This window comes from Gastrolobium bilobum, unplaced genomic scaffold (genome assembly GCF_033153095.1).
Source record: "Gastrolobium bilobum isolate Gb01-03AN ecotype WA unplaced genomic scaffold, APGP_CSIRO_Gbil_v1 utg4848, whole genome shotgun sequence".
In the NCBI taxonomy this organism is placed as follows: Eukaryota; Viridiplantae; Streptophyta; class Magnoliopsida; order Fabales; family Fabaceae; genus Gastrolobium; species Gastrolobium bilobum.
Genome location: NW_026899359.1, coordinates 333288 through 357837, shown reverse-complemented (window position 1 = coordinate 357837; position 24550 = coordinate 333288). Strand labels below are relative to the sequence as shown.

General features: G+C 33.3%; 2 protein-coding genes and 1 pseudogene across 4 annotated transcripts; 2 read left to right on the top strand and 1 right to left on the bottom strand.

Annotated features, from left to right (window-relative positions):
- Positions 1 to 244: 244 nt before the first annotated feature.
- On the top strand, positions 245 to 3396 carry LOC133289859 (auxin-responsive protein IAA27-like). 3 transcript variants are annotated; one of them, XM_061487873.1, is made up of 6 exons: positions 245 to 327; positions 448 to 899; positions 1641 to 1876; positions 2353 to 2494; positions 2725 to 2786; positions 3027 to 3396. In XM_061487873.1, the coding sequence occupies exons 2-6, from the start codon at positions 460 to 462 to the stop codon at positions 3062 to 3064; spliced, it is 918 nt and encodes a 305-aa protein (XP_061343857.1). In that variant the 5' UTR covers positions 245 to 327; positions 448 to 459; the 3' UTR covers positions 3065 to 3396. The 3 variants fall into 3 exon arrangements, with proteins under 3 accessions (XP_061343857.1, XP_061343858.1, XP_061343856.1); XM_061487874.1 differs by having other exon boundaries at positions 268 to 899; positions 2431 to 2494; XM_061487872.1 differs by having other exon boundaries at positions 268 to 899; positions 3027 to 3393.
- A 415-nt stretch (positions 3397 to 3811) lies between these two features.
- On the bottom strand, positions 3812 to 9492 carry LOC133289834 (polyprotein of EF-Ts, chloroplastic-like; annotated as a pseudogene).
- Positions 9493 to 21816: 12324 nt separating this feature from the next.
- Positions 21817 to 23460, top strand: LOC133289833 (protein SPEAR3-like). Its single transcript, XM_061487836.1, has 5 exons — positions 21817 to 22038; positions 22142 to 22261; positions 22889 to 22956; positions 23108 to 23186; positions 23326 to 23460. The coding sequence occupies exons 1-5, from the start codon at positions 21817 to 21819 to the stop codon at positions 23458 to 23460; spliced, it is 624 nt and encodes a 207-aa protein (XP_061343820.1).
- The last annotated feature ends 1090 nt before the right edge of the window (positions 23461 to 24550 follow it).

Genomic DNA, 24550 nt, shown 5'->3' with positions numbered 1-24550 from the left:
TTTTTTCTGTTCCCTAACACAGAAATTGAACTTGTTCATTTTCGGAAAATAAAAATAAAAATTGTGAAACACTTTTTCTATCTATTTCTATTCTCAAAAAAAAAAAATTTAAAAAAAAAAATGATTCTAAGAAAATTATCATCACACCCTTAATTTAACTTTGTCGATTTTCTGTCCTTTTTATTTTTGTGGGCTCCCTTCAAATACAAATGGTTAACACTACTTAACGTACAGAGCGCAGAGATATCATTTAGAAACAGAAGAAAGAGTATAACCCAACAAAAGCTACAGAGTAGTTCCTCTTCATCAACATATCTTCTTTCGACTGTTGAGTTCTGATTCTTCAAATTCATATTCTGCTTCTGTTTCTCTTTCTCTTTCGCTTCTTCATTCTAGAGCAGTTAAAGTACTGTTAGAGGAGTTTTGATGTCTGTGCCATTGGAGCAGGGGTATGTTGGCATGACAGAGGTTCCTTCAATGGAAAGCTCTGACAAGTCTACAGAGAGGAACATTGGGTTGAACCTCAAAGCAACGGAACTGAGACTTGGCTTGCCAGGGTCCGAGTCACCAGAGAGAGATGGTGTGGAGGACAAGAATGGGTTCCCAGGCATGCTCAAGAGTTTGGTATCTGGGGCTAAGAGGGGTTTCTCGGACGCCATTGATGGAGGTTCTGGGAAGTGGGTTCTCTCTGGGAATGGTGGATCTGAAGTGGGTTTGTGTAAAGATGGTGGCTTGTTCTCTCCAAGGGGTGTTACTGCTCCCAAGTCTCTCTCTCTTGCCGCGCCTGACTGCACCAACCAGCAAACGGCTTTGGGTGTCTCTGTTGTCAAAGAAAGTGTCCCACACTCTCCAAAGCCATTGCATGAGAAGAAGCCTCAGATTTCTGCTCCCGCTGCAAAGTACAACCATCTTCCTTTAGCTTCATTATTTTTCTCTCCCTTCTTCTTGCTATTGGATATATATAATATATATATTGATGTTGGCTGTGCGTTCAACGTTCATGATTAATTTTTTATGTCTCGTCCGTTTTGTGTTTATAATTTTTCTGTCTTTACAAAATGTTGAAGCCAGAACAAAATTATGTTGAGTTTGATCTTTCTTTTATTGTTGAGTAATTAGGCATGCGGATAATTCTGAAGAAGAGGAAAGGGTTATTTTTTGTTCCCTCTAGAAAAGGTCTACATCAGTTAGTCAGTTGAAATTTAAACATAAGTGAACTGACTCAGCTTGTTGCTAACTATTTTCTCATGATAGCCTCTAGTGTAGAAAGAGTTTTTGTTACTTGTATTATATATAATTTAAAGGATATTCCTACTATGTTAATCATCGCCAATTAGTTATTATGGTTCCATAAAATTTCTTCTGCATCTAGGTTGTCTATGATTTTTATTTTATTTTGTATATGATTTTGGATTGAACTCCTCCAATTATCATTCTCCATGCTTTCTGATGCTGAAAGATTTTTCCTCTGCTGCTGTGTTATTTGATTTTCACCTAGACATGATCATACTAATCCGTTTAGCAAGATTCCTTTGCTTTGAATTCATAATCACTGGCCTTAAATTGAATTATTTTCTCATTTTGGGCTCTTTGCTTGAGGATTATCCTACAGTGTGATTTATTCTTCTTATGTGAATCAGGGCGCAAGTTGTAGGATGGCCACCAATCCGTTCTTTCAGGAAGAACTCAATGGCCACTCAGCCTCAAAAGAATGATGCTGATGCTGATGCTGATGCTGAAGCCAAGTCTGAATGCCTTTACGTAAAAGTCAGCATGGAAGGCGCCCCATACTTGAGGAAAGTGGATCTGAATAGTTTTAGCACGTACAGGGAACTTTCTTCAGCACTCGAAAAGATGTTTAGTTGTTTTACAATCAGTGAGTTCCTTTCCACTTGTTAATTGTTATCACCTTCTCACCTCTGTGTGTGGCTTGTCACTTGTTACCAACTTATCATGCATAACCACAAATATTTGTCGGTGATACAAATTATTCTCATAATCATTCTTTGAAGAACATTTTATTTAGATGATAGGAACATAAAGAGTAGGTTAGATACCCTAATTACAACTCGCATCTATTTACTAAAAAAGGCTCTTTAAATAATTATTTGCATTTAAAAGGGAAAATATGAAGAAACCAAATGTTAAAAATAAATAGTTGGCTTAAATTCTATAAAAAAACTCATTTTTTTGCCTCATATACTTTGAAAGTACAGCTGTTGGTGACTTGAATTTATTAACATTGGTCTATTCCAATGTTGTATAGTGTTTCAATAGCATAGAATCACATAACTGAATATGCGTGTATTTTTATGTTACAGATTCTAATGATGTTTTCATTGACAAGTTCAGGTCAATGTAGTTCTTATGCGGTTTCTAGTCGAGAAAATTTAAGTGAAAGTAGATTGATGGATCTTCTTCATGGTTCAGAATATGTGCTTACCTATGAAGACAAGGATGGTGATTGGATGCTAGTTGGTGATGTTCCCTGGGAGTAAGTGCATTTTCTGAATTAATTTCTAGGAGAATGTCTGTTTCGGTCTAGGAATATCAGAATCAACAAAGGACATATTTATGAGTCTTTCTTTATTTTTTATTTTTATTTTTCAAGAGGGGGTTTTAACCTAGCATCCTCATTGCATGTCTCACAGTTCTACCAACTGAGCTGTCTCAAGGGAACTATGAGTATTTCCTTCTAAAATGATCTTATTATTCTTCTTATAGGATGTTCACTGACTCTTGCAAGAGGCTGAGGATAATGAAGAGTTCTGAGGCAATTGGGCTAGGTATGGCTGACATTTGTCATAACTTATCTATTATAATCTCTGCTTTCCTTCATTAATATCTAGTTGTTGAATTGAGAAAGCAGAAATCTCAGCAATAAAAATCTCATATCCAAATTGGAAAACAAATCCTGGTTTTATAGAACGCAATTTCACTCCACTGACTGTCCTCTGAATTGCTACTATGGAGTTTATGGTCTCTGTATTTATTGTTGCACTTATCTATATTCTTTTTTCCTGCAGCACCTAGAGCTATGGAGAAGTGCAAAAGTCGCAACTAGAGCAACGCTGTGTGCTATAGTATTGTCTATTGATCCGGAAAGATAGAATATCACGTTTTACGCATATGATACCTTCTTGCTTATGTATAATTCTATATACGAGATTGTAGCGTCCTTAACTTTTTTAGTAGGCAAGATATATTGATGACAACATATTAGGTTGGTTGTAAACGTCTACATCATTTTGATGCAGACTTTTAGGGTTTCTTAGGTTTGTTCTCCCTCACCTTACTTTAATAACAATCGTTAAGGCTACGGTAGTATGTAAATTTTGTATTTCTCTAGTAACGTATTCGTCCTCTCTCTATAAGTTTATGCGAGTGAGCATTTTGTTTGTCATAGCAAGGTAAGAAAAGAACATCATACTTTTTTTTTTTTTTTATTTTTATTATTTGTTTGTCATTTTGTATTTTTATTTCTTTTGTTCAGTGAGGGAACTTACTTTTTTACAATCATTGTTCTATTTTTTTTCTTTCTCTGGCGTGTTTAGCAAATGTTGCTTTGCACATCATAAGTTATTATAATTTAATTTTTTATGACTTCTTTATCTAAACTTTTAAGCATTTGGCTGCGCCCAAGTGCAGACTTAACATGTAATTTAGAGAATGAATGCAGAATGAGGTTAGTAGCAAAGCGCCAATGATTATAAGAGAGTTGCCTTGTGATTCTTGAAATGAGGTTTTTAAGTTACTCGAGTCATTTAGCAATTTTTGTTTTCTTAATACAAGTTTATATAATTGAAGGCAAGATTAGAGTATAAACTCCTGCAAACAAAACATTCTAATGTGGTTTCAGTTCCCACACTTAAGTGACAAAAGAAGACCATCAACATTAACTTGGTGGTCGAGACACCCATAAGAATGGTTGCTGGCTATTGATTGGCCTTGGCTAGCTCTCAAGCTATCTCTAAAAATTCAGCTTCGTTCTTTACTGCAATGCTCCCACAGCTTACATTGATGACAAAATTGGGTACTTGAGTGTTGAGTTAAAAACCTATTCTTCCTTCAGCAGTTATTCTGCTTGCTTTCTTTTCTGCACTTGCTAAGTCTTTTTTCGGCAGGAACTCCAGTGCTTTAATACTGTCCCCCCAGTCTCTAATAGAGCCTTCTTGCAGTCCATCATTCCAGCTCCAGTCTCTTCCCGAAGTTGCTTCACAAGAGCTGGTGATATAGTTGCTGAAATCCACAAAAGAGGGCATACATTTAACTACAAGAAAAATCCTATACCTATGCATGAATGCAAAGAAAAAAATTAAGCACACCGGAAAATAAAGGAATATCAATGAAGGTAAAAGTATTGTTGGTCACAATTCTAATTTGTTTGATGCCCAAAGGCAATGCCATTGATCAAAATTGAATTACAGTGCACCCAAATTGGTTGGTTTAAACTCCCAGTTGGACCCAGCGGGTGAAGAGAGGGGGGGCACAAATGAGGCGGCAATAGCTATGGCCACTGCAACTAGATGAAGAGCGAAGGAGGAAAAGGGAAGAGGGACAAAATTGGAATTACAACAATTGAGAATTTTTTACATAATGGACCCAGCCCAAACCACTAGAGAGAGGAACTGGAATTCTATAAAAGGACGTTAAGGGGAGGAGGTCATGAAGCAAGGAAGTATGGGTCTGATCAAAGGAAGAGGATTTGCTTCAAAGGACAAGCAAGCTATCATTATATGCTGAGTAACCTTCCCATACCTTGGGCCACAGCCCCACCTCTTTGCTGATGCTTTCAAGCACAACAATCTGCTAAGCTCAATAACACACATCCCCTATTTAGTGCACCCAAATAAGAGCTCTAAAAATTTCAGCAACCCAACAAAACCTTCACCTTGACGACAAGGTGAATCTTGAAGAAGGGGGGAAGTGCTGTTAGAAATTCCCAAATATCAACATTGTAACTAGCAGGGTACTGATAGTTTGTTCTTTGTTTGTAATTCAATAAACTCTACCAAAGTACTATTTTGTCCTTTCCTTTCTCCGTTTTTCTCAGCTCTTTTCTCTCTGAAAATTCAGAACCCATTTCTGGGTTCCAAATAGGATGTAAAGAAAATTAAATATAAACCTTTACTACGGCCTTGATCTGAAGCGGTAATGCCAGCTTGCCCATTGGCATTAGATACACTGCTATTTTCCTCAGACACAACTGCAACATCTTTATCTTCAACTTTTGTGGCAAAATAATTTTCATTCTCAATGACAGGAGTTTGTTTTTGTACTTCTTTGGGGTCATCAATGGAGTTTATAACAACTTCAGCAGGATTACTTTCAGGCAAGGCAACTTGACTATTATCTTCTGTTCCATCTGTTGATAGAGAATTAACAATTCAAGAACACTCCCATTACAAGAAAAGGAAGAAAAAAATACTCCACTTGTTAAGTATACCAACTACTATGATTACACAGTACCGACTGATTGGGATCCCTTTGAAAATGAAAACTACAAAATTTCACGTAATATGCGATAATATTTAACCAAATAAACACCCTATTCAGAATTCTTCTCGTTAAAATTTTTAATTCATCAACTAAAACTGAACCAGGCTAGCAGGTAAAGAAACAAAATTGAAGAATAACCTGCATTCAAGCTTCCCTCAGAAGAAACCATGCCAATTTGTCTGCTTGAACTAGTATCACTGTCATTCTTCTCAAGCACAGATCTGACATTGTCATTTGCTTGTGATGCAAACAAAATTCAATAAGATGAATTATTTGGAAATTTCTTGTACATGCACCTTATTGCACAAAATATGTTTAATTTTAGTTGCCATATTGGATATGGAATTAAAATCAGTATTTGCATATGCAAATATAAATGAGAGAAAAACAAATAAACAGATGGATTTATATAGGATAGACAGTGGGAGATAGAATAGAATGAACCTGCAGTTTCTCGTGGACCTGGTGCACTTGATGTAGTATCTGACCCTGTAATACTGGTAATTTTATTGGAGCTAGGCTCAACCACATCACTGTCAGTTGGTGCAGCGGAGGAAAATTCTTCATCTGAATTATAAGTTTGCAATTGCTTTTCATCTTCAGCAACAATATGATCAACTCCATTTTCTATTATATTTTTATTAGTTATTGCAATAGGTGACTCGGTTATTATGTTGTTACCACATCTGTTAGAGTAGTTTCCTCAATTAATTTGATTTACAGTAGGTATATCCACTTCAGGAGTCAAACTTCCAGAAGTCACCTTCGCTTCCTTCTCAGAGGCACTGTCTAAATCTGACAATGGCTGGAGATATTGCTTACTGTGTCTCTTTCACCATCAACAAAAGCTTTTGAAGCAGCATGTACTGCATTGGCTACGACATCGATTTCACCTTCCTGATTATTTTTACTTCAGAAGGAATATCATCAATCAACCTCTTGTTGCTTTTTGGTTCACCCTGTGCATCAGGAACATCTGATACAGTTTCCCCATGCTTTATAGTTCCCTTTGTTTCTTCTGAAGTTCTTACCTTTGATGGTGTTTCGACTGCACTATTTATTTTCTCCCTCTCAGCCAAAAATGCAGCAATACCCTTATTCTTACGAAAAGCCAATACAAAAGGGTTTGTCGCAACATGGAAAGCCCCTTGGCTAAGTGTTGAGTCCAACTCTGCAACATCTTCTTCTTTCTTCATAGTCAACGTTACTACTTGTCCTCTAGTGATACGCAAAACTCGTACACTGACTTCTTGACCAACCTGCAGTGATGAAACTCCCGTAACATTCCCAAACCCCTCATCAGATTCCTCAGATATGGGTAGAAATCCTTCCTCCCCATCAGGAAGTGATATAAAAGAACCAGTCCTAGTCATATTCTTCACCGTACCCACTAGGTCCTGACCTTTGACAAATTCTGTGCTTTTCTTCACATCTTTCTTCGGACTAGGCTTTGAAGTGTTCCTCTTCCCAGGTCCCGCCTTCTCCATACTGATGGTTGCATCTTTTCATTGCTGCGGCTTACCAGTGTCATCAAAGTCACGCATAGAAAGAGAAATACGCTGAGTTTCAGTGTCCACTTCAATTAGCTTCACCTTCACTTCTTGTCCTACAGAAACAACACTGGCAACATCCTTAACGTAGCCATCAATAAGCTTAGAAACATGAACAAGCCCGTCTGTAAAATCTCCAAAATCAACAAAGGCACCAAATGGATGAATAGATTTTGCTTTCCCAGCAAAAGTAGCCCCAGGAATCAAATCCTCTTTCTTTATAGAAGGCATCTCACTTCTCCTAGTAGATCTTGAACGTATAGCTTTAACTGGAGCAGGAATGGCATCAGACTTAGTAGATGCATTTTCACTTATTCCAACTTCATCTGAAGGAGCTTCAGAGGCTTTAGCAGAATCTTCATCTGCAACAGGTGAATCTGGTGCCTCCATTGCTACTTTTGTCTCTATGGCTGATGCGGAGGTTCTACATTTTTTATGAAAAGAGTATCTCCTTTTGTTCTGTGGAAATAGTCCACTGGCAACAAATGGAGGTAATAGAAATCTCAGAGTCGATGATTCATGTTTTACAGAGCTCCTTGACAAACTGAGTGTATTTACAGAATTAGTCTTCCTTGTCAAAAAGCAAGTTCCAGGAATAAGTGGAACATTGCCCACAGAGCATGGTATAACAGAATTCATGTTGGCTTGAAATGCAAAACTTAGTTATATTTCTGAATCAGCTCATCTCATGTCACCTTCACAGAACATATGAAAAATGTGACAAGTCAGTTACAGGTAGGTAACAAGATTCATTGGTGGCCATTATATCAACATCAACATCAATGGCGGATCCAGAAAATTGATGAAGGGTGGGCACTAAGAAGTTCAAGTACATATATTTTAATAACAAAAGTATATTACAATAAAAATAATTACAATATCATTCTTCTAGGCCTTATTTTTTGGAATTCCATCATAATTGCCTCATTATCAATGCTATCAAATACATCTTTTTCAGTATATGGCACTAAACAATCATTCAACCATTCATCCCCCATCCGATTACGGAGTGCAGTCTTGATGTATTTCATAGCTGAAAATGCTCTTTCCACAGATGCAGTTGTTACGGGCAAAGTTAATACTAACTTTACAAGTAAATAAACCAAAGGATACACAGATAGGAATGAAAATGCAACTTCAAAAATCATATATAAATAAAGAGAACAAACCAATCGTATAGAGCTCTCTCCTCTCCGTCTCTGATGACTGTTGTTATTAGGTTTGGATTTTGTCTAATGGAGGGAGTCAGGTCACTAGTCATGGGTGGAGGAGAAAAAGCAAAAAATAAAATGGGAGAAAACTTAATTTTAAGTGAGGGGTATTTTGATATTTTCATATCAAATTTTATTCTCTTTGACTTGCATCCGCCTCTGATCAACATTACCTTTATCCCAAATTAGATGGGGTCAGCGGTCAATGAACCCCCCAAAAAAAAAGAACAAGGAAAGATAGAATACAAATTAATAACAGTTCTGTGTAGAAATCACTTAATTAGTTCAGCAAGCAAAATTTTACAAAAACAAGAATCACATGATGTAATCCGCTCCTCATATCAGCATCAATGTCGATACAAACACATCAACAGAGAGGTAGAGGGAAAGATAATCAAAACTTTAGCATATCATAGGTAAATATAGACATTAAGTAACATCATCTAAGTTTGTATGTCCCATGAAAATTGCCCAGGTATGAATTCTACTGAACAAATACAGTCTTAAGAATTAGAGTTTACATTTAGTATACTCAGGGTAATTAACTCGTGAGTGTTGTTTATGATGATATAACCTACAATGGTTTACTCACTGCCACTACACAGATTGGTCATATTCATTTTATCACTTCATTCATGCATGTTGATTAGAAGTGTTCAAAGCCCCAAGCCTAATTGTTTCGCCTAGCTCAAAAGCCAAACAACTTCGAGCAGCTGAAATTTCGACATTTGCATCTGGCAAAACAACGCTATGAGACAAATTTTAATTATCTCATTTAAATTTATTAATCTTTATAACACCAAGTTTATTGTCAAAAGAACAAAAGCACAAAATTTCAACCTACGAATATTGGCATTTCCATCAGAGATTCAGAATATAAACAGAATGCTATAAGAAACATCCGTTGATATTAGAAGTTAAAAGCACAGCCTCGTAACCACACCCTAAACCCTCCCTTCTCCTTCCCATTATCATAAAATATATAGTCTAAATGAAAATTAAACTTAAAAATTAAACCAAATTAAACCAAATTTTCTTTTTCTTTGTGAGTCCAAAAAGTTCAAATACTTAGTGAAAGCAGAATGCTATAAAACCAACCAACAATACACAAACGAATAATCGGCACAGAAAAATCAAAAGACCAATCATTGGTTGAAGCGGAATATATACCTCCGAAGCATCAAAACTGAAAACGATAATATTGTTATGTTTTGAGTGAAGCTTAATCTGGGTTTGGCGATCGAGGGAGGGAAATGAAAGGCGAGGCATTAAATCCCTTATATACTAGTCACTCTTCTTGTCTTGTGACTTGCGACTCTACACTCTACACTCTACAGTCACTAGTCAGTAGTCACTACAATACACGGTGAACCTGTTCGGCTCGGCGCAGTTCACAGCCAGCCTAATCGGCTTAGCTGACCCACTTGTGGGCTTTGTTCATTTCCTCGATGGATGCTCAAAGCCCGAATGATTAAGCCCATTAACGTATTTATTTACTCATAAACTGATTTGAATGTCGGAGCATTTTGTACGCACCCATTTCCACGGGTTACAGACAAATCATACAATTTGAAGCACTACATCACCAACCCGATAATATCATCTTGCTTTAAGGTCAAGAGAGACCCTGTACTTACAAACAACGACACAAAAACTTCATCAACTTGTACCGTCTCTCAACCGTGTGCAATTAGACTCGATTTGTATTGTTTTGGTCACTACCCAAACCAGAGTCCTATCTTTTTATTTGTGATTATCTTTCTTGGACACTACTTTTTTAACATAAATTTATTGTATTCACCTTCGAGTTCTTTACCAAAAAATTTGAGTAATTTACAAAAATTTAAATTTAAATTTAAATTTAAATTATCCTTCTCACGTCTCACTTTTTTGTTAAATAAAAAGTTAGAAGAAAAATGAGGAAAAAAGCTTATCGGGTTATGCCGTTATGCATTGAGAGAGCCACCTTATCTCTAGGTAGGGCTTTGGCCCTGATTTGTTTTCTAAATTAGGAGCTTTTTAAATGGTTGGCCGTGTAAAATGGTTGACTTCCTCCATGGCTGCTTTCTTTGACCCTAGCTTTCTTTATAGTTCACTGAGTTTTGACCTGAGCTTTCTGATATTTCTGGGTCTGGCTCCGCCACTGTCGTTATGCAATGACATAGTCCCCAATTTTGATTTTTTTTTTCATGTGCACCTCATACATTTAGTTAATAGCATAATTAATTTTTCACATAATTCCTTTACTTGATTATCCTTTCCTTTTTATGTTATATACTTATATATGTCTTGTGATACCTCAGTCCCTCACAATAAATTTCTTATTCTCCCATGGAGAGTGTTGAAAATTGACACATATACAATCGAAATAAAAGGAGAAAAGGAAGAGAAATTGACACAACGATTAATCCTGATTTACCTAACGTAAGCTATGTTTAGCTTGTATGAATACATAGTATGAGTCATATTCAATAGAGATGAGGTATAGCAAGCAACAAGTTACTGCAAGTAACATCATATAATACTTATTAATGAAACATAGTTAGAAGATTTGAACCCAAACATAATTAAATTTTGTTTTGAGTAAATTTCTTTTTGGGTCTTTAAAAAAAAAAAAATATGATCCTCACTTTCATCCCTTACAAAAAAAGTCAACTTTTGGTCCTTCTACAATTCCAGTTCTTTGAAAATGTGATTCCTCATAAATTCAATGAAAATTCAATTTAGTCCCTAAGAAAGGACTAACATAGATATTTTTTTTTGTAAAAAACGAAAACAAGGACTGTGTTTTTTGTTAGAGACCAAAATTGACTTTACTCTTAATTTTTTTTATGATTGATGAATCTATCGTTTGTGCCAATCATTATTGGCATCTCTCCAATACTAGTGCTTCGATGTTTATATATTTATCTAGTCTAACTAACTGGATTTAAGAAGCAAATAACAGTTTCGATATATATTGATTATATTCTATCTAGCTAGTGGTACATTCTCACATTCTTAATAATCGGCCAGATAAAAAAAGGATTACGCAATGTAATGCGATAAGAAAAACGACATAAAGAATTGTGCGACAAATTGGGAAACTGGAAAATTTTAAAATATGATCACATGCATGGAAGCAAATCTTTATGCTTTATGAGCTATGCATTGGTTTTATTGGGTATCAAAAGGTAAATCTAAGGATCAATTCAGCAACCTCATAATTAATAAAATAATCGATGTGCATGTGTTAAACTCCGATAATAATATAAACATTGAGGAGAATGACATCATCGGTATGCTTGAGATTGCGTTAAATTAATATAACGCACGCACCAACTCTGTTCTTTTAAACTGAACTTTATGGGTAGATACTCTCTTTTATTCAAAGACAGCCAAATTAATCTGAGAAGAAATCTCAATGACACGTGAAGGAGTGGAGTTATGTGTCATCCATGACTCAATGTGGGCTGACTATTGATGAGTCAAGACTTACACATGGATTACCTAGTTGTGTAGCTATTTTAAATTCTTGTTTTTTTATTTAATTTCAAAAGAAAACGATCGATTTTTAAACTTTTACTCTTGGTACAATTACGCATGGTATACATACGCATAATTAAGGAAGACGAAGAATTAATTAATGCATTAAAAAAATCCTACATAGATTAATATAATAATTTTGTCTTCATATAATGTGCCCTCTTTCTTAACCAATGGACCAATTCATGATTAACCTGCGAACTATCAATTTCTGGAATAATCAATATGTTCAAGCAGACCAAGTACTATCAGCTGCATGTATAAGATTCATATATAGGTAGGCTTGGTTCCTTGGCAAGCACATGCAGCCACCACCTAACGGATTTTTTTTTTTTTATATTAGGGGAATGTTTGGTTCAAGTGAAAATTTTAATTCACCGGAGAAATGTAATTACTAGGAATCTACAGGGAAAGTGAATTAGATAGGAAAGTAAAAAAAAATTGTTTGGTTGGGCCAAATATTACCAAACAAATTAATTAAAGTTTTTGAAACATATGTTTGGTTGAGAATGGAATATTGATGGGTAAATGATATAAAATTACAAATATAACCCCATAAAGAAAGTGAAACCTTGGCACTTTAGATGAGGGTATTTAAGTCTACTAGTGGGTTGCTCTTTTGTCATTTAGCTAGCTAAATGTAAAATACCACGCTCAAGTTATCTTTACAAATAGTAACTTTTGCTTGTTTTTTTATGAACAAATAAGGAATGCTATCCAAATACAACACCTGGGGAAATTTTGTAAAATTGTCTACCAAACATTGTTTTCTTACTTTGCCAATTTGATTTGCATATGTAAGTTTTAAGAAATCTTCAACCAAACAGCAGCTAGGAGTACCGAATTCGGTATTTTTTGTTCTAAATAGAAATTTTTTTATTCCATTTGAGTATATATATTTTTTCCCTCTAAGTCCCAAATTTTTACCCCTTTTAGAAGGAATGTTAGTACTGCTACAGTACCGAAAAAGCTCACCACCTATACATCTTAATTCATCAAATGTTTTTGGTATAGTGTTGCTGAAACTTAAGATTTTTACAAACACACTAATTCAGTATGACTTAATTGATCAAATGATGCCATAAACTCTAAAAAAGTCCGGGCCTAACTTAAAGTATGTGGGTATGCATTGTATAGAAATAGAACTATAGTTCTCCCGAAAGATTTTGCCAATAATCAATGGCCAATGAATCTTTCCAGCATATATCAAATCAAAATTAAGTTAAAGTATGAAAGGAATCTTATTCTGATTCCCCTCCACTGGATGGATATTGGAAATATACGTATACCTTAAAACGCCTCCTTTATCAGATGATTGATCCTTAAGATAATACAAAGCAGACACTACATTAATCAATTCAGTGCACTTAACAAATAAATTAAAGATCAGATATTAACTTAATCATAACTGATATGATCACAATCAATTTTATCATACCCATATCCAAGATAGATTAAGAGCACCGGGGATGTTGGTTTTCTGAATTAATAAATATATATTCTCAAGTATGGTTAGGAGACAAGGAGGACCAATCACATTAATATTGACACATTTCCAAGTAATCTGTGGGATCTTATGAACTGAACTTTTATAATAAGGTTTCCGTATGCAAAGGCAAGCCAAAGTGTTGAGTTTTGCAATTCCTTTCCGCATGTGGTCAGGATCATTTCCTTACAGTTTCCAAGGTCCCATTCCAGTTGTGCCAATACATAGTCCTAATTATTTTTTATATATATATATGGTCCATACAGACTTATTGTACTTTTATATTCTAAGAAAATCTTCCACCTAATCAAAATGTGGATTCCGTGGGCATCAAAATATTTCTTAAGCATCTTAAACAATATAGATCTAGGTTATGAGGTAGCCGCGTGTTTTTAACTGGACATAGATCAATAATGCCTTTTTCAAATTGTTCACCGTGTGGAGAGCTTTTTCGGTATTCCAGTAGTACCTATATCGGTACAATTTTGGGATTTAGAAGAAAATAGAAATAAAAATATGGATTCAAATGAGATAAAAAATTTCCTATTTAGAAAAAATAAGTACCAAGTTTAGGATTTAAAATTTAGAGCAAAGGTACATCATTATTTGGAAATCCAAAGTAACTAAATTAAACAACTTGTGGCAGCAAACTCATCGGTTTTTGGTTTATAAAATACATTCTGAATATATAGGCATGCCACATAAATGGGAAATTCATATTAAGGAATCAAACACCATACTTTAATCTAAAACCTTAAAATATTAAATTTATTTATAGGTCCTTTCACTTATATTTATCATACTTAAGCGAGCTTTTTTATCCCTTACATTTGATCTAACATTTTTTACACTTGCAACTTTTGTGGATAATTCATCTTTATCAATGAATAAATGTAAAATCTTATAATTGACCGGTTCCCAGTTTTTGTTGAAGAGAATAGATTGGTTGCTTGATTGAACCTCTTCCTTCAAATGATGAGTGATAGTGAAATTAAATAATGTGTACATAAATTTTTTCCCCTATCACACTACCCAAAATCCTGCTATATGGATTTAGCGTGTGTCTTATTAAAGGACTTCTAATTGTTAGTTTAGGTTTAAAAAAAGAAAGAAAAGATAGATATTATGTGTACATATATGGATTTAGCGTGTGTTTTATTAAAGGATATAAGTTTATGTTTTTTCATCCTGTAAAGAATTTTGGGATACACCACTCCAAAAGTTAGCTCAAAAGGTGAAAGTGTCCAAGGCCTTATAAACTCCACATTAGTTGCACATACAACCAATGTGAGACTATATATCTTAACACGCCTCCTCACACGAGAGCCCATTGGGCTAGAAGTGTAGATATTGCACAGGTTCAATTTTTGGTTTACCTTTTTGTACTTTTTATTTTTAATTCCACTTTAAAGTGGTGGGCGGTGAGGATCGAACCCCATTGGACTAGAAGCGTAGATTGCACAAGTCCAATTTTTTATTTACCTTTTTGTGCTTTTTATTTTTAATTCCACTTTAAAGTGGGGGCGGTGAGGATCGAACTTGTGACCTTATAGTCACTCAAGCTCTGATACCATGTAAAGAACCTTGGGATACACCACCCAAAAGCTAGCTCAAAGGGTAAGAGTGTCCAAGGCCTTATAAACTCCACATTAGTTGCACATACAACTAATGTGAGACTATATATCTCAACACATTCCGTATATTTATGTACTCCCGGAAATACATAGTTATAATATGAAAGTTATTTTTTTTTTCTTTTTCCACATCAAACGACGAACTTTTGAAAAAAATTTGAAGAGAGAAAAAAAATTAACTTTAATAGTGTAACCATCAACTATGTATTTTGTTGGAGTACATAATATTATAATGCGGTTAAAAAACATAAGCTTATATTCTCATGTAGTTCTCTCGAACCATTTACAAAGATTTGACATTTCCCCCCAAAAAAAAAAACTGTCTCCTATTTTAAAAGGTAAAAAACAGTTATAATCATTAATTAAAAAAATAACGCTGATATTTTGATAAAATACATACATATATAAAATAAATTATGAATTTTTTAAAATTTATTTCACATGCATTTTATTATAATTTTAATTTCTTATCTTCTAAAGTATACTTGTACTTTAGAAGCGCTATATTTGAAAAAAAAATAAATAAAAAATAGTATATTTCCATATATCAAAATTAGAAAACGCCATTCTTTCTTAAAAAGTTACATATGTTATTTTTATTTTATTTTTTGAAAATATTAAACTTAAATTCTTTTGAATTATTTATTCATGTATTCTTTAAATTTAAATATTTTTTAATTTTAATTTATGTTTTTAAGATTCTACCTGAATTAATTATTAATTATCTATATATCTCTTATAATTTTAAAAAAATTCCTAAATATTTTATTTTAAATTTATAATTTTTGGTTTTTCAGATTTAAAACAAATCAAATGAGTTAACGCTAATTAATTATCAGACCAGGCAGCCATGGAAGGTTGGGTCGATGATCTTAAAAAGAACCTTGGAAGATTCTTTCTCTCATATATACATATCCAAAAGTATGTGACAGAAAGATATGCATTCTGTACCCCAAACACAAACTCGATCGGAGAGAGAAAGATATAACTTCTTTAATATATTATTAAGTCGATCTTAACCTTAACCATATGACGAGAGATAGGCTCAAGTCCCCGTGTGTGTAACAACGTATACGAATTAAGTTTTTTTAAAAAAAAAAAAAACAAATAGAGAATCTGAGATAATATAGGATCATGATTCATGACTGATTTGTGTGGATTTGGAATTGGTGGTGTTAGAGGAGCTTTTGTTTCGCGAATCGTGTGGAATAATGCACCTTTAAGAGAGTTTGCATGTGTCCTCAAATCTATAGTTGATGCCATATATTCCCTGCATCTCTTTGATTACCCCTCGGCCCTTCCTTTTGTCTTGGTTTTCTTACTTATTACATTACATATATATGGTTCCTTCATTATTGATATAAAAAACTTGACATTAATAACTCATTATAATTTGTTTGTTTATGATGATTTCTTTATCTTCTCTCCAAATGTTATCTGCGGTAAATTTTTGAATAAATATTTAAATTAATATTATAAACATACACATGAGATATTAAATTGATTGCATAAAGATATATATATTTTTATACCGACCTTAATTATCTATTTGAGACGAGTCAGTTCCCGTGTTTTCAATTTTTTGAGCTGATTATAAAACTAAGAGTCAGGGTTTAGTCTCAATTAAAGGTCACCACCCATTTTCAAAAATATATTTGATAAAAATTAAATTCATCTTCATTTATTTAACCTGTATTGCCACCTATCGTATAAAAAAATAAGGCTACGTGTAAATTACACAGGGTTTTATAACTTTTCCCCCCGTTTCTTACACGTTATGTCTTGTTCAATGTCATATATCAGATACATGAATTATTTTTTCTTATGCAACCATTCAATGCCTTACATTACAAGGAAGGGAGAAGCAGAACGTTGACTATATATGTTGCCAAACGAATCAATAATAGTTTTTTTTTCAAAAAAAAATTGGGTTTGAAACTTGATCCGGATAAAATATAAGCTCAACCAGGGTCCAAAAACACATAAGGAAGCCCAGGTCCATTGAAGACCAAAGCAAAGCGCAAAGAACAAGCACAGACGCGATGCCCTCATCACGACACACAAGACGCGATGCCTTCATCACGTCACACAAGACGCGATACTCACATCGCGTATGAAACCTTCTATAGGAAGTAAACTTAAGGCCCAAGGCAACTCCACCGCGCCTTAACTCCAGTAAACAACGGACAACTGCAGCTTGCCACAACTCTACTACTAGACACTATGGAAGATAAGGCTACTCAGGTCCCCTGACTGACCTGCAGCCCAAGGCTGACCACTTAGAAGCCAACCGCCTTAACTAAGATGGCATATTAACTACTATATAAGCAAACGATATACCATCAATGTATGATCATCTTTTACTTAATCAACACAAAACACCTGTCTCTGATACTGACTTAAGCATCGGAGTGTCTTCGCAGGTACCTCCCATTTGGTGCAACACGCCAACGAGAAGGACAAAGCTCAAGCACGCTCCAACAGCAATACCAGGCCCAGGCCACTAACAACGTAAGATCATTCAACCGTGTGTGATTGAGCTCGATACATATAGGGCCAGTCGATACTGTATTTGGTCTGATCAAAACTATTTATTAATTGAAATATCAAGGTTTTTTCTTCTCACAAATCACTAAAAACATAAGGTTTTATTGCCGATTATTTATTTGGGAGTTGTCATTAAATGATAGTTTAATTTTTTGAACAATTATCTTTTTGGGTTCAAACATCTAATATTATAAAGGATCTAGAGTTTAAACTTATTTGTCACAGTACCGTATATTCAAAACCCGATATTATAAGAAACTAGTTTGTCTGCAGTCCAAAAAGAATTGCATGACCTTCAGTATCCAATTCAGAAACTAATGAATTTGTGTTTATAATCTTAGCTATATAAACAAATTATGTTAATGTTGTGTTCAGTTTTTAGAAAAGTGTTGATAATCTGAATCTATATTATAAATATGTAATACAAGAGAATGAAGACTTTGTGTTAATTTACTGAACTAATTAATTTAGTAATTCCTTTAGTTATCCATCATTATATACAAAAATAGAGTTCTCATTTTTAAGAGTGGTAAAATCTTATATTAATTAGTAATATTCCATCAATTATCCATCATTGCATTCTCATTTTTAAGAGTAGAAAAAACTTTTATTGTACTATCTTCGTTTATTAGAATTAGATAAGTAGTTTCACAATTAAAAGGATTTTTTTTAAAATATTTTTTCAGAATATTAAATTAATTCATTTCAAATATAATTACCCTTCAAATATAATGATTAGATTCCTTAGTTACTTTCTATCATTTTTTCTGTTTTAAAACTTCAGTTTCCTATTTTTAGTGAGAATAACTTCAAATTTTAATTAAATGAGATTGTAAATTAAATTTAAATTAATTATTAAGCAATTCACACTTATATATTAAACGAAAAAGTTATACTTACAACTTTTTTCAATTTTAATCGTTATAATTTATTAGAATTTAATAATTATAATCTAATAAATCATAACCGTTAAATAATTATCAAAAAATCAACAATTTAGATTGGATGGTAAAAAAAATTTAGTGAAAAAAAATTGTAAGTATGACTTCCCTCTATATTAAATTAGAATACACTAGGAATACACTTTTTTTGAGTGACTTCTTTTGTTAGAAAATGATGTATATCATCTTAATTTCTCTTTTTTAAAATTTAAAATTATTTATATATGTATTATTTTTCATAATTTAAATAATATTTTTAAGATTCTATCTAAATTAATTGTTAATTATGTTGATCTCTTATAAGTTTTAAAATTAACTAATACCTAATATCTTGATGTATTAGTCCTATTTCATGTAACTATATATTGGAATGAGTAATCACTTAATTTAATTCGAAAAATAAAAGGCAGTAAACAAAATAGGGAATTTCTCAAGCAAAACCATACAATTAGCTATCTCTATCCTAGATCTAGCCAATATTGTCGTGTTCATCATAAAGATCTAGATCATGCATTATTTTTTTTATTCATACATGAACATCTAATTAATTCATGAGTGTCACGTCATAGAAATGTCAAAACAACGAAATAACACTCAAATTTAGGAATATAAACTAAGATTAAAAACAAAAATTAATTACATAATCCAAATCAAACTACATCAAAATCCCTTTATACAAAAATATTAACTATGGTCGAAGAGCTTTAATTGTGACTAAATCCCGACTTGGAATTAGTCTTATAACTGACTTAAAGAATTGAAACTTATGAGGATAGCGGGAGGTGACTCATCTCAAAAAAGTAATTAAAGTTGGTATACCCAAAAAATAAATTAATGAGATACCACCAAGCGTGTATATCATCTAATATGTGTTGTTTTAGCTTAACTCGTGGTCTTGTGAGTTTTGGATATAGAGTTCACTGCCTTTGTGTTATCTTACTCAGCTTGATTGGTTTAATCGTTGATGGAACCGATGAAAAAATCTTAATTTTTTTTTTTTATCTGGACATAACGAAATGGAAAGGAAGAAACAGAAAATGCAAATGCCATGGTAAATAGCAAGAGAAAGTTGCTCTTGTATTCTATTTTCACTTCAAATCTTTACTCTTCTCTCCAATGAAGATTATTGATTGAATATCTAGTGTTATTGGTGGAGCATTAAGGCCAATAGTGAAGCATCGATCTTTTGCTGGAGATTACTTTTTCTAATATGATTTATATGACAACTGCTGGATTGCCCGAGATGATTAACTGCCCAATATATTTTTACTTTACTATTATTCTAATTACAGTCAACTGAATTTTGCATTTTCAAGTTAATTGCTCATTTAATTTATTGGTTCAAACTTCAAAGTGATACAGCATATAGGAGGCTATCACTAAAAACTAAAAAAAAAGTAATGGCGTTTAGATCAGCACCCTAACCCTAATGTCTAGAAGAAAGAAAGATGGGGGAAAAGAAAAGAAAAGGAAACAACCATAAAAGAAATAAAAAGTTTAAGTGAAAGGAAAGAAAAGGAAGCAAATCCCAAATTATGTAAAGCAACAATTACTATATATACTTTTTAACTATAGTACTTTGTCTATGTTTTTATGTCCTCTGCTTAAGCAACAAATGACATACTTTTGGTGAGGATTAGTGGGGTTTCTTGTAATTTGAATGGGTTCACATGTCTGGCTAACAATTTGGAGGATTCTCACTTTCCACCACACAAACAACTCATAAAATATGACCCACAAATCATGCGCGAAACAGCTCAATTAGATTTTGTCTTTCAACACTTAATTATAACCACATTATTATTATTATCATGTATATATTGTTTTAACTATCGCAATCTTTAGGTCAATCCTTCCTCATATGTTAAGCAAGACTATCATCTGTATATCTTTTAGATTTAAAAACAACATAAATTAAAAAAGGCGATATAATTTTGAAACTACAGTGGAAATAAATCCTCTCATGTGAAAAAAACATGATATGATCATGCGGGAAGATCACAACCATACAAAGGTAAATCAACAGTTATGATTTCGTAACTACCTATTTTAACATTTTTTTTCTCTCTTCCTTTATTACCATTGATCCACCTTTGTATGGTTATGATTCCTCACATGACATGGTCATGTGAATTTTCACATAAGAGGATCCAGATCCTTTTTTAAATTATTCATTACTAGTTTTATTTTACTTTCCTTTATTAATAAGTCTCTTAATTATGGAATTTACAGCTGTGTCATTTCAGTTTAGTGTATTATCAGCTGGGACAAATTGACAGTAAACTCTAGGAAACCACATGCAAAGTGGAACCCATTTAAAGCTTCGTTATCTACTTCAATTAGTGGAATTCATATAATCACATATAAAATTACCTTAAAAAGATTTATCATGTTAAATGTTGTGTTTAGCATCTTTTCACACACATTAAACAAGTAAAATTTGAATGAAGTGATAAACCTCAGCACCTTCTTCTACATATTTAGTATAAGGGAAAAATATTTATATAGTTATTGTAAAAAGAATTATCTGTCACACACTTCATATTCTTATATAAGCAAATTTTTTTGACACAAACTGTATTACATGAGACCTATTCTTCTTCTTTTTTTCATAAAAATGACAGACAAATTTTTCTACAGCAATCACATAAAAAGTAAAGCCTTAGTATAGTATGCATTATTAATTTTTCTTTAATGAATATTATCGCTTGTAATAGGGTGTTAATATAGGTTATGACACGCAGGTTGACCCGTGACACGACACTAAAATTCGTATTCGGGTTGACCCGCAAAAAAATCGTGACGTGTTCGTGTTGGAAAAAAATGACACGTAAAAAATTCGTGTCGTGTTCGTGTTGCCCATATTTTTTTTAATTATTTTTTATTATTTTTTAATTTTTTTTAATTTCGACCCATTTTTTTAAATCTTTTTTTGTCAATTACCGTTTTGACCCCTATTTTGCGTGTTATTCGTATTATGTTCATGTTGATATATTGCTATCGTATCAAATTCGTGTCGTGTCAACCCGTTTTAATACCCCTAACCTACGTTATGGCGCGTGGCTACATAAGGTCTACCGTTACTGCTTATTTAACATATTAAATGAGAGACAATCCCTTTCCAAGATAGTCTCCAAAGTCTATATAATATATAGGTTGGAAAATTATTAAATAATGGGATCATTATTGATATAATAATCAAATTACAGTTCACAGAAAAAATAAAAATAAAATAACATGTTGAAGCAAAAGGATAGGAGGAGAGAGTGCATAGAATCTGGGTGTATATATATAACATTGAAATCTGACACACGATGTGATCCAGCGATGCAATACTTGCTGGGGGTGCAGGCAGCTTAAAAACACAAGTCTCTCCCTGGTTTTGCAAATTAAGCCAATCGATCAGCTTTATATTTTGGAGATATGGGTAGCAATTATTTTGGAGAACCAAACCTTGGAAATGAAAGAGGAGGAAGTGGGTCTTCTTCATCAAGAAAAGCAGGGAAGAAGAACAATTCAGACAAGCCAAAGCAACCACAGAGAGGACTTGGAGTTGCTCAATTGGAGAAAATCAGATTACATGATCAAATTGCCTCTGCCTATCATCCTTCTCTCCATGGCCCTTACCCACCTAATTTCAACAACGTATACCTCTCTACTTCTCTCTCTCTCTCTCTAAAAGCTACCAATTTTTTAACTTGAATTTGTGAAATTCAATATTGGAGTTTTGTCCCTCCAGAACATGCAGCTGGAAGATCCAACAGTGCAAAATATAGCATATTCATCGGTACCATCATCATCTTTTTCTTACTCATCGTCATCTACAACATCATACTCAGCTTCATATGGCTTCCAACCCCACATTAAGGTAGGTGTAATTTTAGCTTTTCCTAAATACCAATTGGTCTTACTCTTGTACAATTTAATAGAGATCATTCTTCCTGCGCACATATTTTCACCTCTCCCTGCTTAATTAGTAGTCATTACTTCAAAATTAATCCATACAAATGCGTAGTAATTGCACCACAAAGCAATCAACACGGTTATTTTTCAATTCCTTGTAGTTTTCCTTTGTGATATTCCTTTGTGATATAATATATAACCTATTTATTCTGAAATAACTCTCCTCTATGTTTGGTTGAGTTGTCACGGCTAACTAACGTGGGTGAAAAATTCGACCAGATGTGCCAACTCTTATGGTTTATTACATTGATCAAGGGTACGACTAACCCTAAATTAAATCTGTGTGCTCTGCTAGCTGGAAATTTACCAAAATTAAGTGATTAGAAGGGGTCAAGATTGTATTCGAAATCATCTTCGGTTTTATTCGTTATTACAGTCACCTAATTCTTGTTGCTGGATAGTACAAGTAATTGTTCTTTTTTATTTATTTATTTTATAAGATGTTCGAGTATAGTAATATACTGATAATACATGAGAAGAGAATGAGTTGGGAGAATCCTGAAATTTTGATAAAAATCGTTGGCTAGTGCAGATGGGTCTATCCGAATATGAAAAAACAAACATCAGCTATGGAGATTCTCAGCCCACAAATACAGCAAGGTACTTAACGCTTCCAGCCCTTTTTTGATCCGTGCCATTGATCGATGAACACAAAGTGTGTGTTTATAAAAGTTGGATATTTTTTCTTCTCTTCGTTTTATTGTCATAATGAATTTATTGCTGATATGTGGAATTCTTTATCTTAAACCAGATGGGATTATGCCACAGCCATCTTGGAGAACCAGATTTCTGCTCAATCCAGCATAATTGGACCCTTTCTAAACCTACATGTAAGGAATTTTTTTCAATATGCATGCAACTCATCAAATATTTATACATATTCCACCATAAAAGATGTATTTGGCACCCAATAATTTATCTGTAAATTCAAAATGACCTTATTATGTTTTTTTGTTCCTCCATAATTAGGACTCACAAGACATAGATACCGAGAAGCATAGGAGTGGTTCCCCGGACTCAAGCAGTCAGAACTTTGAATCAAGTGACACTCAAGAGTTAGATTTGGAGCTCAGATTATCTCTTGGATCTGCCACTAGAAAATGAGAGATTCTCACAAAAAGTGAACAAGCCAATATATATATATATATATATATATATATATATATATATGTTTGTCCTAAAGTGTCCACTGGTGATCATACCCTTGTAATGGAAGATAGATTGGCTCTTTGCATATAAATCGATGAAAAAACTCTCCCTTTACATAATTCTCAAAGAAATGAGAAGTTATTATCCATAGTGATTTTCATTTATAGTTTCCATTTGCTAGCATAGCTAAATCAATCATGAAGTCAGGAATTTGTGTTATTAGTTAAATGTGTTTACAGGTAAGGTTACATGGTATGGTACTAGCTAGGAGTACGTAGGAGATAATTGATACTTTATTTCATGCAAGAAGCTATAGATCTACCTTACATAAACATACATGATTTTCTTTCTTCAATAAACATTGAACTGGATATACATTTTGCGAAGGCAGCATCCAAAATAAAATATATGCTGTAGCTTTTAACAAAACTGACCATTCAGAATGACTTAAATATGCTAACTGTGACTGTTCGATCATAAGCACTCATGACTTAGTGATACTTATATATAGATCAAGTTCCGTTTCATACATTAACATATATATAAACCTTAGGAGTCGGAGAATCCTTTATATGCCACTTTGGAACTGAAAGATGCAAGTGGTTTTAGCATTGAAGGTCTCTTACAAATATGGAAGTTTAGTCGGTTACTTTCTTTGATAGGAAGTGGCTGTGAGGTTTTTTTAAGTCGTTTGCTGCCAGTTTATGATTTCATTAAGTACAGCTTTAGGTGCTTGTTTTCTTGGTGTCCCTTTTTTCACAAAGTTTTTGAGTGAGCCATCGAAAGAAAAGGTTGAAAGCAACGGAAGAAGCAATAGACATAGTTATTTACCTCAAAATTAAGGCATATATATATATATATATATATATATATATATATATATATATAGAAAAGTATTTCTTCAGTCACTGGAGATAAAAAAAATTATAATGATAAAAACTAATATAACTCTGCAATATCTTAGAATTACAAAAAACACTTTAATTTTCGCCTCAAAATAATATCGTTTTGGACTTACCGGAGATAATTTATATCTGTTGACTAG